At 40.2% G+C, this 13,534-nt stretch overlaps 1 protein-coding gene across 6 annotated transcripts in view; it reads right to left on the bottom strand.

The window, feature by feature from the left end:
* KDM5B (lysine demethylase 5B) overlaps positions 1 to 13,534 on the bottom strand; it is a 179,507-nt gene that overhangs the window by 101,705 nt on the left and 64,268 nt on the right. For 4 of the 6 annotated variants that reach the window (XM_073319608.2, XM_073319607.2, XM_073319609.2 and 1 more), the window contains 5 exons: positions 6,277 to 6,364; positions 5,421 to 5,527; positions 3,665 to 3,823; positions 2,890 to 3,009; positions 2,070 to 2,228 (listed from right to left, as the gene is read on the bottom strand). In XM_073319608.2, the coding sequence (XP_073175709.2) occupies positions 2,070 to 2,228; positions 2,890 to 3,009; positions 3,665 to 3,823; positions 5,421 to 5,527; positions 6,277 to 6,364 (633 nt within the window). Of the gene's footprint in view, positions 1 to 2,069; positions 2,229 to 2,889; positions 3,010 to 3,664; positions 3,824 to 5,420; positions 5,528 to 6,276; positions 6,365 to 6,587; positions 6,698 to 7,628; positions 13,236 to 13,534 lie in introns of those variants that run through there. The other 2 variants (XM_073319611.2, XM_073319610.1) reach the window with 2 other exon arrangements.

Here is a 13,534-nt window from a genome sequence, read left to right as displayed (position 1 = left end):
TTTTCACTAACAAGGTCAGCCCCCAGACTGCTGCACTGGGCAGCACAGCATGGGGAGGAGGTGACCAGCCCTCTGTGGAGAAAGAAGTGGTTTGGGACTAGTTAGAAAAGCTGGACGAGCACAAGTCCATGCGGCCGGGTGTGCTGCATCTGAGAGCGCTAAAGGAGTTGGCGGATGTGATTGAAGAGTCATTGGCCATTATCTTTGAAAACTCATGGTGATAGGGGGAGATCCCGGACGACTGGAAAAAGGTTAATGTAGTGCCCATCTTTAAAAAAGAGAAGGGGGAGGATCCGGGAGTGAGTTACCTAGGGAGGTGGTGGAATTTCCTTCCTTTGAGGTTTTTACGGTCAGGTTTGACAAAGCCCTGGCTGGGATGATGTAGTTGAGGATTGGTCCTGCTTTGAGCAGGCGGTTGGATTAGATGACCTCTTGAAATCCCTTCCGACCCTGATACTCTATGATTCTATCAAAAGGATCTGGGGATTACAGTGGACGAGAAGCTGGATATGAGTCAACTGTGTACCCTTGTTGCCAAGAAGGCTAACAGCATATTGGGCTGCAATAGTAGGAGCATTGTCAGCAGATAGAGGGAAGTGATTATTCCCCTCTATTCAGCACTGGTGAGGCCACCTCTTGAGTATTGCATCCAGTTTTGGGCTCCCCACTACAGAAAAGATGTGGACAAATTGGAGAGAGTCCAGCGGAGGGCAATGAAAACAATTAGGGGGCTGGGGCACATGACTCATGAGGAGAGGCTGAGGGAAGTGGGCTTATTTAGTCTGCAGAAGAGAAGAGTGAAGGGGGATTTGATAGCAGCCTTCAACTACCTGAAGGGGAGTTCCAAAGAGGATGGAGCTAGGCTGTTCTCAGTGGCGGCAGATGACAGAACAAGGAGCAATGGTCTCAAGTTGCAGTGGGGGAGGTCTAGGTTGTATATTAGGAAACACTATTTCATTAGGAGGGTGGTGAAGCACTGGAATGGGTTACCTAGGGAGGTGGTGGAATCTCCCTCCTTCGAGGTTTTTAAGGCCTGGCTTGACAAAGCCCTGGCTGGGATGATTTAGTTGGCGTTGGTCCTGCTTTGAGCAGGGGGTTGGACTAAATGACCGCCTGAGGTCTCTTCCAATCCTAATCTTCTGTAATTCTATGATTCTTTGGATTGAGCCTGGTAAGGGACTTCCAATCCTTACATTTTCCCTAATATTTCCTTCACCCATACAATAAAGACTATTAGAGGAAGTTTCATTAAGGCTCATAGCAGCCCCAAATGACAAAAAGTTTAAAACCCTCAGGAATTTTAAGCACTGGAAAAACAAAACAAAAACCCTATCAAGGAAACGATGATGTAACCCAACTACCACAAACTAAGCTACTTACAGATAAACTAATATGGGAGTGGCCAAGATGGGACATGGCCAACCAGCTCCATCTCACAGCTTAAAGCAGTGAAAGGAACCGAGGCTTGGTTGGACGCTCTGCTCCCTTTCATTCCTTCAAGAGAAGAGGGAGCTTGAGACTACGCAGGGAGTGGGTGCAACCAACAGACACTGCTGGCTAAAGCATTCCAATCTCTAGCACATGGAGCATATGCATGTTAGACATGGATCACATATAGATAAGCAATCAAAGAAGGCAGCAAAACTTTTCCGAGGGCTACTTCTGATAGAAGAAATTAGTCTTTTTAGATTGAAAAACATACAAATAAGATCAATAAAATAATAAGAACTTTAACATCCAATGCACATGCTTCTCAAAGAAAATCTGTGTGTTAGCAATCACTGCATTAAAATTAGGCTGCTCTTTCAAGAGATATAATTTGGAAGCTGTCAACTTCTAAGATGCACATGTGTCATTTTAAAAGTCTGCTCATATATAATTTTAGTCCTCCAAGACTGCAATACCGTTTCCCTTTGTCAAAACTGTGCCAGTCACACATACAGCAGGAATACACTGTAATACAGAATTACAATAGGTTTCTTTAAACTGAAAAATCATTCAACACAAGACTTGTATTTTGTAAAACCATGAAATGGAAGTATGCACTCAGAGAGCAAATCAAGACTTACCTCTTCGTCTGGCCTAAGCTTAATTTTCCTATCTCTAACTGGAAAGCCACTGCCAAACTCCTTTGAAGCAATATCAGCCCCATATTCCACTGTGACATCCTCTTCAATGGTGCTCACAAGTCGCCAAAACTCTTTTTCAACCAGCTCTGTGGGAACCATCTGGGTATGAAACATGAGAAAGAGAAAATATAAGCCCACACAGAAGGCTGCACTTCTCACAGTGCTTATGCATGTAGAGTAACCAAAGGTACCAAACACATGAGATATATAGAAGTAGTAAATTTAAGGAGGAAGTTCACAAGCTTAAAATATTTTCCCATCATGTCACAGGGACTTTAACTAGAGTCAGAAACAAACCTGAGTACCATTGGTTACACCAGGTGTTCACGCTCTCTCTTTCTTCTCTCCCACCTCACCCTCTCAGTTAACAGTTACTTTCTCAACTTCATAGTGGAAGTTACTTATTAGTGCAATTATTAAAAACTAAACCAACACAGCAAAATGTTAGTATTGTAAAGCTCAAAAAACTACATCAAATGTTGCCTTTTGCCTTCAGTATTGAGTGACATTTGGGGCAGGAATATATTAAGGAGGAATATATTTTTGGATTGTGGCGGAAACCAGAAATGTGTGGGACAGAAACCAAAATACTAACAAAGAACAGAAGCCTTTACAAATTAACATAATATTAAAATAAGAGCTTTCCCACTTGGATTTGTTCACATTCAAAACTCAGGATTCTTCACCACTCCAAGTTTAATACTTTAATAAGCACAAAAACTGAAATCTGTAGTATAGCATAGTAAGCACATGAACATACATGTACTGGCATGTTAAAATAGTCTGACTTGAATGCATCAGCCATTTCTCCAAATGTGCGAAGTGTGTAGTCTCTTGCTGCTTGTTCAAAACCAAATGCTTCCTGTGGTTTATTACACTCCTGCAATTAAAATATGGTTATTTCTACCAATAGTTAAAAATAAGACATTTTGCACTTTAGTGCTTTTCAAACATAGACTTTAAAGTACTTTACAAAGATGGATCAGTATTATCCCCATTTTACAAACAGGGGAAAACTGGGGCACTTGATTGAAATGACTCACCCAGGATCACACAGGTAGCCATTGGAAGAGTCAGAAATAGAACCCATTGTGCCTATCAGCTCTGAGTTTAATCCACCACACCACAACAATATTTGTTTGTGAATCAGCATGAATCACTGGTGAGATCAGCATAGCTAGGATTACAGCAAATTCTGCTTCCTCTGCTATAGCAAAGCAGAAAACACCACAAAACTTGTCTACGTTGAAAACCCCAATGACATAGTGGTAAAATGTAATTATGTAAAAAGCTATCTAAAAGCCAAAGCATCCTTTCTCAGTGGTTTTAATACTACTAAAGTAGATCAAATTTGGGGCCCAGCATATGTTGTAATGTCTAACAATCTGAAATGTACCCAGTCCTTGTTTCAGTTTCATCTTCTACCACCCATTTTACAGGACTATTTTCATCATAATAAATTGCAGTTCTGAAGTTCTGATCATTAGAAGCCAGGAGAGAACAGAAACACATTTCAGCCTGATTTCTCAGTTTACCTGAGCCAGACACTGGGGACACCTCCAGTCCCCTTTGGGAACATCATGAAGGGGTGGAATTAAACAAAAAGTATGGTAACTGTCATCACAGCCATCACACAACAGGAGACGGTCTTCATCATTACCACTGCCACATAAGAGACATACATACAAATCCACCTGTAACAAGAAATTACCAAAATGGGAATTTAAGTGCTTTAAGCAGTTCATGGCAAGAGATCATTTTGGTAACTAAGTCATTTGTCACATTTACCAGTATTTATTTTTATTCTCTTTCCGTAAAAGATCAGAGACAGCGAACATTAACTTTGTTCTCCTTTGTGGTAGAAAGTATCAGAGGGGTAGCCTTGTTAGTCTGTATCCACAAAAACAAGGAGTCCAGTGGCACCTTAAAGACTAACAGATTTATTTGGGCATAAGCTTTTGTAGGTAAAAAACCCACTTCTTCAGATGTGATGCACATGTGATGCGCATCCGATGAAGTGAGCTGTAGCTCATGAAAGCTTATGCTCAAATAAATTGGTTAGTCTCTAAGGTGCCACAAGTCCTCCTTTTTATAAATCCCTTTGAAATTAAGAAATCACCACCAAAAGTGTTGAAGCCTGACCAATCTGTTTTGCTAAATAAAGAGACTCAGTTTTGTTCTTAGTACTGCTCTTTACTTTCAGACTGGTCTGTGCGCAGACACTTCAACATCCTGAGGCCAACTGCCTGGAGCAGCCACCAGAAAAGAGGGGAATTCTGGTTATGGGAGCATCCCCCTTCTTCCTCAGAGTTAGTGGACTGTACCCGAGCCCTTCACCAGGAAGGCACCAGCTTTCTAAGCAGATCCATTTGCTTTTGGAGGGGGCAGGCCTTCAGTGCTGTGTCATGAGAGCTCCACCCACATCATCTAGGAGATCCACAGAAGGGGGAGCAGGTACTCCGAAGATTCGCAGGGGCACCTGAAGGAGAGTAGGGGGGAGTTTTTTGGAGGTAGAGGAAGGAGAGCAATGAAGTCTGGTGAACAGAAGCAGGAACTTAGATAGTGGTAGGAAAAAAATGTTACTATTTAAGGCCTTGCTTAAACAAGGGACAACAGCAGTACTGCTGCAAGACAATTGAGAACAGAATAGGACTCCCAGTTCCCTTTATTTTGTGCCTCTAGGGTCTGGTGCAATCCTGTCTTCCAGTAACTGCACATTCCTCCCCCTCCTGCCTAGTAAAAGGGTATGTGTGGGAGAAGGATCCAGGCTGCGGGAAGGACTGAAAGGGCCTGTATATTGTCTTCTCCACAAGTAAAAGTCTCCCTTTCCTTTGCTTTTTAGGAAGTATCTGCTATGTTGAACCAAGTAGAGCATCTGAGTTAGAGTTCAAACAGTGGAATAAGAGGTGGGTCTGCTAGAAAGCTGGGTGCCAAAACTCTTATTACATCTCCTTTCTAACTGGTACATCTACCAAGGGAAAGATCAGCAGATCAACCCATATCCAGAGTGAGGAAGCCCTGAGAAGAACCACATTTCTTTTGACTGTTCTATCAGAGTTGCTATTTTAAGGCAGTACAGTGGGGAAGGATAGAAATTATTTCAGTTGAAACAGGGTGAAATGAAATTACTTTGTTATTTCCTGCTTATGACATGAAATCCTGATGGTACCTATGTTGAGGAATTCAGGAAACTCCCATTCCCACTTCCTATGCTATATACTACGTGCCCAGCTCTAATCCAGGACTGTCTGCAATTAAGAATTAAGTGCCAGAAGGGCAGGGAGTACTCACTGCATTAGTGCTTTTTTTAGAGCGCCCTTTTGATTTCTCTCTCTCCAAGTCTCTTTGTTCTCTTTTCTCGGCAGGTTCTCGTTTCACTGTGCCTGGCATTTCCTTCTCTGATACAGGAAAAGAAAATTAGACTATTACTGGGTTTAACAAATATTTCACAGCATAAGCAGTATTTGAAGCATGTGTTATCATATCATTATATACATTTGAAGGGGATCTTTTTATGAGTGAATCTGTTCCTATTGAGATATGGCTACTGCAGTGGCTATGCTCGTCTTTAGGTCTCTGTGCAAAGACTGACAATGGTGCCAGATTTTGTGGGGGTTGTGTAATATGGACACAAAGGACACCAAACATATTTTCATGTAACTTTAGGCAGCACTTGAACTCCTACCTGGAAAGGCTGGTATTATCAGAATAAAACAAGAATGGGATCATAAACAGATGCAGGCCGCTCTAAACATATAGTTTATTTAGCATTGATATTTTAAATAGTTTCAGTGACCCAAAAAGAAAAAAAAGACTTGAATGAAATTTCAGGTTCATAGACATGGTTGGATTATTCTTTAATGGGACATTTCACTGGGGCAGAAAACAAACAACACTATAATGTCCTATGATGATTTTCATACTTTTTTTTACTTGCAATGGCAATTGCCCCAAGATAATATCACAAAAAACTAAATAGGTACCAAAAGGAGTCTCTGAGAAAGGAAGCTCTTCATATTGCTTTCTAACAACCCCACCCCCACCTCCATACATCTGCTCAAGCAGCACAATGTCAGACTAAGGGAAAGCTGCCACAAGCAGCAGGGTCACATTTGTATTTTGTTTCATTCCCCACTGACCCACCTACCATTTGCAGGTGTACATCCCATTCTGCGCCTCAAATTATGAGTTTTGGCTTCTGGTGTTTCATCTGACTCCATTTTAATATTAGTAGCCTTAAAAAATAAATGGTCATATTCAGTAATTGAACATGATACTCAGAACCGAAGAGTTGAGGTTTGAGTGTTATATTTGTAACCCAGATACTCTTCATTACAAACTACATTGTTCAGAGGTAAAGACGACTTACTTACCTATAGCTGAAATAGATCAGTACAGACCCACACTCTCAACATATAACCACCCACTCGAAAGACCAGAACCTTCTGAAAAACTGACCCTTGGAGTCCATGTGGCCTCTGCCAAAAGCTGTGTAATGCTCCGTTGAAAGGCCACCTGAAGGGCCTTCATCATCAGTTCCTTCCACCTCCTCAGTGGCTGTTTAGGCTCTGAATAAGTGGGGATAAAGGGTGTGGAGCATTCATCTGAATCAATAACCTATCTGAAATACTTATGCTACAAGCAAGTAACTCTTCTTAGTCCTTCCAGTACTATCACTACATATCTCCACTCTTGGGAGGATCAAGAAGGCTAACATCTAAAAGACTGAAGGACCACTCTACTGAAACAGGCCTCCAACCTCACACCACATCAAGAAAGCAATGCTGCATGGAAAGGTGGAATAAGCTCCAAGTAAAAGCTCTGCAAATCTCCACAAAGGTAAGCTCAGCAGGAAGTATTGCCCAGCAGGGTCTGAGTGGCGGCCCCTCACAGCCCACTCACTGACCAATACCAGTATATAAACCAGGAATTCATGATGGGGAGCTGTCTTGAGTGACAACACAGCTGCCTGATTCTACTCCAGACCTGCTTGCGATAGTCCCTAAACTCTGACTTCTGACCCTGGTTTGTCCTAGACTTCATTATTCAACTGCAGTCTGTAATTTGGCACTGACCAAGACTTCCTGGTATCCTGACCCAGTTTCACATTTTGATTGAAAAACTAAACAATATACAATTAACATGGCATATACTAAATGGATTAAAAGATGGGTAATCAATCAGTCTCAAAGTGTAATTGTAAATGAGAAAACATCATCAAACAGATGTGTTTCTAGTTTTTCCCTGTAGGGATCAGTCCTTTGCCCTATATTATTTAACTTTTTTATCAATGAGCTGGAAGAAAACATGAAATCACCACTGATAAAGTTTACAGATGACCCTAAAATTTGAGGAATGATAAATAATGAAAAGGACAAGTCACTAATACAGAGCAAGCTGGATCACTTTGTAAGCTGGGCACAAGCAAACAATGTGTGTTTTAATATGGCTAAATGTAAATAAATACACCTAGGAACAAGGAAAGTAGGCCACACTTACAGCATGGGGGACTCTATCCTGGGAAGCAGTGACTCTGAAAAAGGTTGGAGTATTGTGATACATAATCAGCTGAACATGAGCTCCCAATGTGATGTTGTACCCAAAAAGGCTAACGTGATCCTTGGATACCTAAAGAGGGGAATCCCAAGTATCAGTACAGAGGTTATTTTCCCTCTGTATTTGGCACTGGTGTAACTGCTGCTAGAATACTGTGTCTAATTCTGGTGTCCACAATTAAAGAAGGATGTGGATAAACTGGAGAGACTTCAAAGAAGAGCCATGAGAGCAATTAAAGGATTTGAAAACATGCTTTATAGTGATAAGCTAAATAGATTGAACTCCTTGAGTCTAACAAAGAGAAAGTTAAGGCGTGACTTGATTACAGTCTAAGTACCTACCTTGGGAACAAATATTTAATTAATGGGCTCCTCAAGCTAGTGGAGAAAAACAGAACACAATCCAATGGCTGAAAGGTAAAACTAGACAAATTCAGACTGGAATTACGGTGTACATTTTTAACACCATAAATTAACCACTGGAACAATTTAAAAAGGGTTGTGGTAGATTCTCCATCAATGACAACTTTTAAATCAATATTGGATGTTTTTCTAAAAGATCTGTTCTAAGAATTATTTTGGGGAAGTTCTGTGCCTGTGTCATACAGATCAGACTAGATAATCACAACTGTCCCTTCTGGTCTTAGAATCCATGAATAGAAACTCTTAAATCTCATTTTAAAAGGTATGTTTTCCAGACCTTAAAAAAAATTTGTAGCTGGTCTCTAAAAAAAGAACAGGAGTACTTGAATCTGTGGGGAATCTTTTTATAACTGTAAACATCAAAACTACATGTTGCATTTCAGTCTGGTCACATCAATGGTTTTCTCCCAGGTTTAAACCAAATTTCCTGCAGTGATTCAACCATTATCAGAAAATTGTTGAGAAATGAAAAGACATGGTTGCCTTGACTTCTTAGTTGTGCTTCCACTGCCACAAACACTTGGTAATGACCACTCGTGCAGTACACAGGCCAAAAGGTAAAACTAACTGCAATAATCTTCACAGATGCAGAAATGGAAATACTTGATGAGAGCCTAATGGGTATGTGGACGTAAGCAAGGTTTTAAGGAAGTTGTGGCTGAGGCCAAGGTAATCATCTTGGAATTAAATTAGCAAATGAACTTTTTGTGAGCCCTTAAAGTCCATGAAGGGATGAAAACTTTCAGCTCTTTTTGGAATAGCTATACCTCTCCCTTTCCACTTCTTTTGCTCCAGACTTGAAGAAGGGGGTCAACCTTTTTTCTCACTAGTTTATCACGAGAGAATTCCAAGAGTGGGGATCTGATAACACTTGGAAATGGAAGATCTGTATTTATAAATTTCATAGGAGTCTCATCTTGTGATATTCCCATACTCATATATTTTACAACCCTCCTGCAACACAAGCTCATAGAGCTAGTATTATAATTATTTACAAATCAGTCTATACATCTTCTATAAACTTTTCGCGTGTGCCCCACTACTGCAATATCTCTTCAACTCTCGAGCACACACAACTTAATATTACCTAACAGTTTCTATTATGATCAGTTTTAGAACCAACTTAAAACAGGAAGAAACTTCAACATTATGCAATACACAATTCAATGGTTGGTATCCATCTCAGGTTTTCTTTTTTTCTTTGTTTAAAGTTTAAGCAAAAATGGTTTAGCCATTTTCAAGAATGAGGTTGCTGAAAAAATAGGTATATCTCAATGATTATGAAAAAAAAGTTGAAAGTCTGAATGCATGTTCTAATATATCTGTGGGTAAAAGTAAGAAGAAGAAATTTGGCAAGGGAATAAATCCGGAGGCTAGAGGTATGTCTTTTGCTGTCCCAAGTAAATCCACCCAGATTTGAGCAGGGTGTAAACCAATGAAAATTGTTATTCGCACATGCACTTATTTACTCGCTCATATCGCTCAACTGGCACACAGCCAGAGAGCCAGACAGGACAGATATAGGCAAAACTAATTTTCCTACTCCTACTTCTGCTCCTCCCCTAAAAATATCCACTGGCCTATAGGAAGGTGCATAGGGCTAGACCATGTACTTCAGTCTCACTTCTTCCAAAGAATGGTAATAATTCTGTGCACTTCAAAACCCTGATTATTGTGCAAGGCCTCGTACTATCAATCATAAGATGCAGGCAAGCACCAGTCTGGTCCCTTCTAATTGCATTTTACAGATAAGGTAAATTAATCCTGGCATTGGTTAATTCCTCACTACTTCACCTACCAAATTTAGTTTTTTATTTCCTTTAACCTAGCTTTTTGAAAAAGCTTTACATACAAAAATCTGTGTTAGAAATGTTATTATAGTTGCAAAATCAAGCTTTGCAAAGTTAGAAAACGGAAGAATTAAGGTTGCCTTGTGAGATTTTAATTCTACCCCCTTCTGGGTACACGTGATACAGAGTAAAATTTTCAAAATCACTTAAATAATGCAAGAGCCTATATGATGTTTTAAAAAGGGATTTAGGTTCCTAATCCCTTTTGGAAATGGGACTTCAGTGCTTCTGAAAATGTTGTACATGATTGCATACTATATTTTCCCCAAAGTACTTCTGCCTCCTTTAGGGCCCAGGATAGATGATGCTCTATCTTCAGTGCGTGGCCTCATTTTATTTACTGAAAATCATCCAAAATCTGTACGGAACATGGAATTAAATTTCCTAATGAGACTTTAATCACAGATCACTACAGAATCTGATTGACTTATATATAGTAATGAATTTATTTTAAACACTCCCCTCTGAGATAGCAGAGTATTATCCCCATTTTTATAGATAGGGAACTTCTGCATAGAGAGATTAAGGCCATAATTTGCAAAAATATCCACTAATTTTAAGTGGATCAACAACTAGGCACCTAAATTGAGACATCCATGCCCTGATTTTTCTGAGTACTTAGCATTTTTATAGCATTTTGTATGTTCAAAGCACTGTACAAATAGTACCCAATATTATATACCACTTCTGTGAGGTAGAAAAGTATTACCACCCTAATTTTACAGGTGGAAAAAGTGAGACAAAAGGCAGAGTGACTTGCTCAAAGCTACCCACTGAATCAGTGACAGAGCCAGAACTGTAACTCAGGACTTCCTGGGTACGTCTACACTGCAATTAGACACCTGTGCCTGGCCCATGCCTGCTGACTCAAGGTTGTAGGGCTCAGGCTAATTGCAGTGTAGACCAGTCAGGCTCAGGCTGCAGCCTGAGCTCTGGGACCCTCCCACCTTACAGGCTTCAAGCATCAAACTATCCTCTCTTCCTGCAGTTCCCGGACTTATTCACTGGCCAACTTCTAGCAAGAAGTCTCATTCACTACACAACCCCAGTTAATCCCCTGATACAGTCCATCCCATGCAGTGAACGTAGCAAAACTTCTGTGTAAAAACAGTAGTACGTGATCATATTATCTATGCATATGTACATGGGGGCAGAATTAGGGGTCTACTGGCAACTTGAATTCTGGCCTTCAGTAGCTTTTGAGTGCTTCATTTTGAAAGCTAAATATTCTTATAAATGTTGTTGTTTTTTTAAAGTGGGAGTGAAATTTGCGTCTGCCATATTAAAAATCTGGATTTATTCCCATTGTTTAACCTTTCGGTAGGACACAGTGCCTTTCTCAATAACAACAGTGTCCTGGTTCCCAGCCCAAAGCACGTTATCTGAGCCCAAGGTAGTATGATGGAGGAGGGGGAAGAAACAGCAGCAAAAGTATCATTTTTTTCGCATTTCATTCAGTAGGTTTAGTTCTGTGGGCATAGGTGCTAGAAATGAGGGGGAGGAGGAGGAAGGAGGGTGCTGCCACACCCCCTGGCTTGAAGTTATTTCTATTATATACAGGGTTTATAGTTTGGTTCAATGGCTCTCAGCACCACCATGATACAAATTGGTCCATCACCCCTGTCTGTGAGTCATGCTGAAGGCAGGATGCCAGGGTTGTGCACATGCAGTGCTCAGGCAATATTGAGCATTTTGGTCACCAAGCCAGACAGAAGCTGCAGTGAGCATAGACAGAGGGGAAACTACAATTTTGTGTACCTTATAACTTGACTCAATCTCAATGGATTTTCATGGGGACAAAAGGCATTTCCCTGATAAATTTCCCCTGCTAAATTTCAAAGTCCTTCTGCAAACCATGAAGGAACTAGCGCTCTCCCCCAGCCCCCTCCCAAAGTCAAACATTTTTTTGATAGAAAGTGTCCGGCAAATTTAATCCATGGATTGCTTCCTCTCCCTCAATAATTAGAATAAGGCTGCTGTTGCAGGAAGGCATACATGAAGAATAAGTAGAACAGCTAATAATTACATTTAGTCTTGAATAATTACAGATAAGAATTACATTTAGCCCTGAATGTAATTAAGTTAGTATTTCATAGTCCTGGGCCAGCTGCTGTGAAATTTCTGGCTGAGATTTTCAGAACTGACTGTGTGATTTTAGGTGCCTCCATCTTTGGATATCCAACTTGAGACATCTTAAAATTTTCAGAAACTGGTGCTCAGCACTTTCAGAAAATCAAGTCCCTTAGAATTATCTCAGATTGAGAGACCCTACATTGAATCACCTGTCAAGTCCTCTACACTTGTCTATGGTATAAAACCTAAGAATTAGCAATTATACTCTCCCAACAAACCAGACCCCTTCCAAAGAACAGATTAGTAGATTCCAAAAGGGACCATTGTGATCATCTAGTCTGACCTCCTGTATAAACACAAGCCATAGAACTTCCCCAAAATAATTCTTTTTAACTAGACTAGATGTAAATTAAAAAAAAAAAAATCCAATCCTGATTTAAAAATGGCCAGTGATAGATAATCTACCATGACCCTTGGTGAATTGTTCCAATAGTTAATTACCCTTACTGTCAAACATTTATGCCCTATTTCCAGTCTGAATTTGTCTCTCTTCAACTTGCAGCCATTGGATCTTTATATACCTCTGCTGCAAGACTGAAGAGCCCATATAAAACATTCATTCCCATTTTGGTACTTACAGACTGTGATATAGTCATCACTTAACATTCTCTTTGTTAAGCTAAAGAGAGTATTTCTAATTTACTCAGTATGGTTTAAGGACACGAAGTTACTCAGTTACCTATGTCACACACCCCACCGCTTGGATTTTATGGGTGAGATTTTTGGGATGTATTCACCTAACTCCTTTAAGTGGGTTGAAAATTCCAGCCTTTTTATTGTTTATATTATATCAATGTCTGGAAGACCTCCCAAAAATTAGGGCCTCAATGTACTAGGCACAGTACAAACACACAATAAGTGACAGTCCCTGCCTTGAAGGAATTACAACCAAAATAATTTAAATATGTTTATTAAAACCGTTTATGATCAGTGTCCGAGTTTGGACAATGAAAACGTTTAAGTCAGTTTCACTTGCTTATAGTTTGATATAAGCCGAGCAAAACAAAAACAACTTTCCATTAGAATTTTAAAGTTCATGGGAAAATTTCCATTGGATTTAGGCTTTGAGAGACTGATTTCAACAAAACGTAATTTGGGGGTAAATTTCATTAATGTCCCTGCTGTCAATAAATAAGGACAAAATTTTACCCAAAAACTAAAAATCCCAACAACTATTCATCATCCCCACCCCACATGAATAACTACACAACTGCACTGAAAGTATCGGGGATGGGGGTGTAGGCAGTGTGACCTAGCAGTCACAGCTGAACTGGGATGAGCATGTCAGGGACGGTAGTCGCTGAGCAGAAGTCAGAGGAAGCTAGAGCCAGGTTCATTAAACAAGAGTTGGAGTCAGAATCAGGCCAGAATCAGGAGGCAGAAATGAAGGTTAGAGTCAGGCTGAGATTAGGAGACAAGGTGAAGTCTGGAGTCACAACAAGCC

Source organism: Lepidochelys kempii, chromosome 21 (assembly GCF_965140285.1).
Source record: "Lepidochelys kempii isolate rLepKem1 chromosome 21, rLepKem1.hap1, whole genome shotgun sequence".
Lineage (NCBI taxonomy): Eukaryota > Metazoa > Chordata > Testudines > Cheloniidae > Lepidochelys > Lepidochelys kempii.
This window is presented reverse-complemented; position numbering and strand designations above follow the sequence as displayed.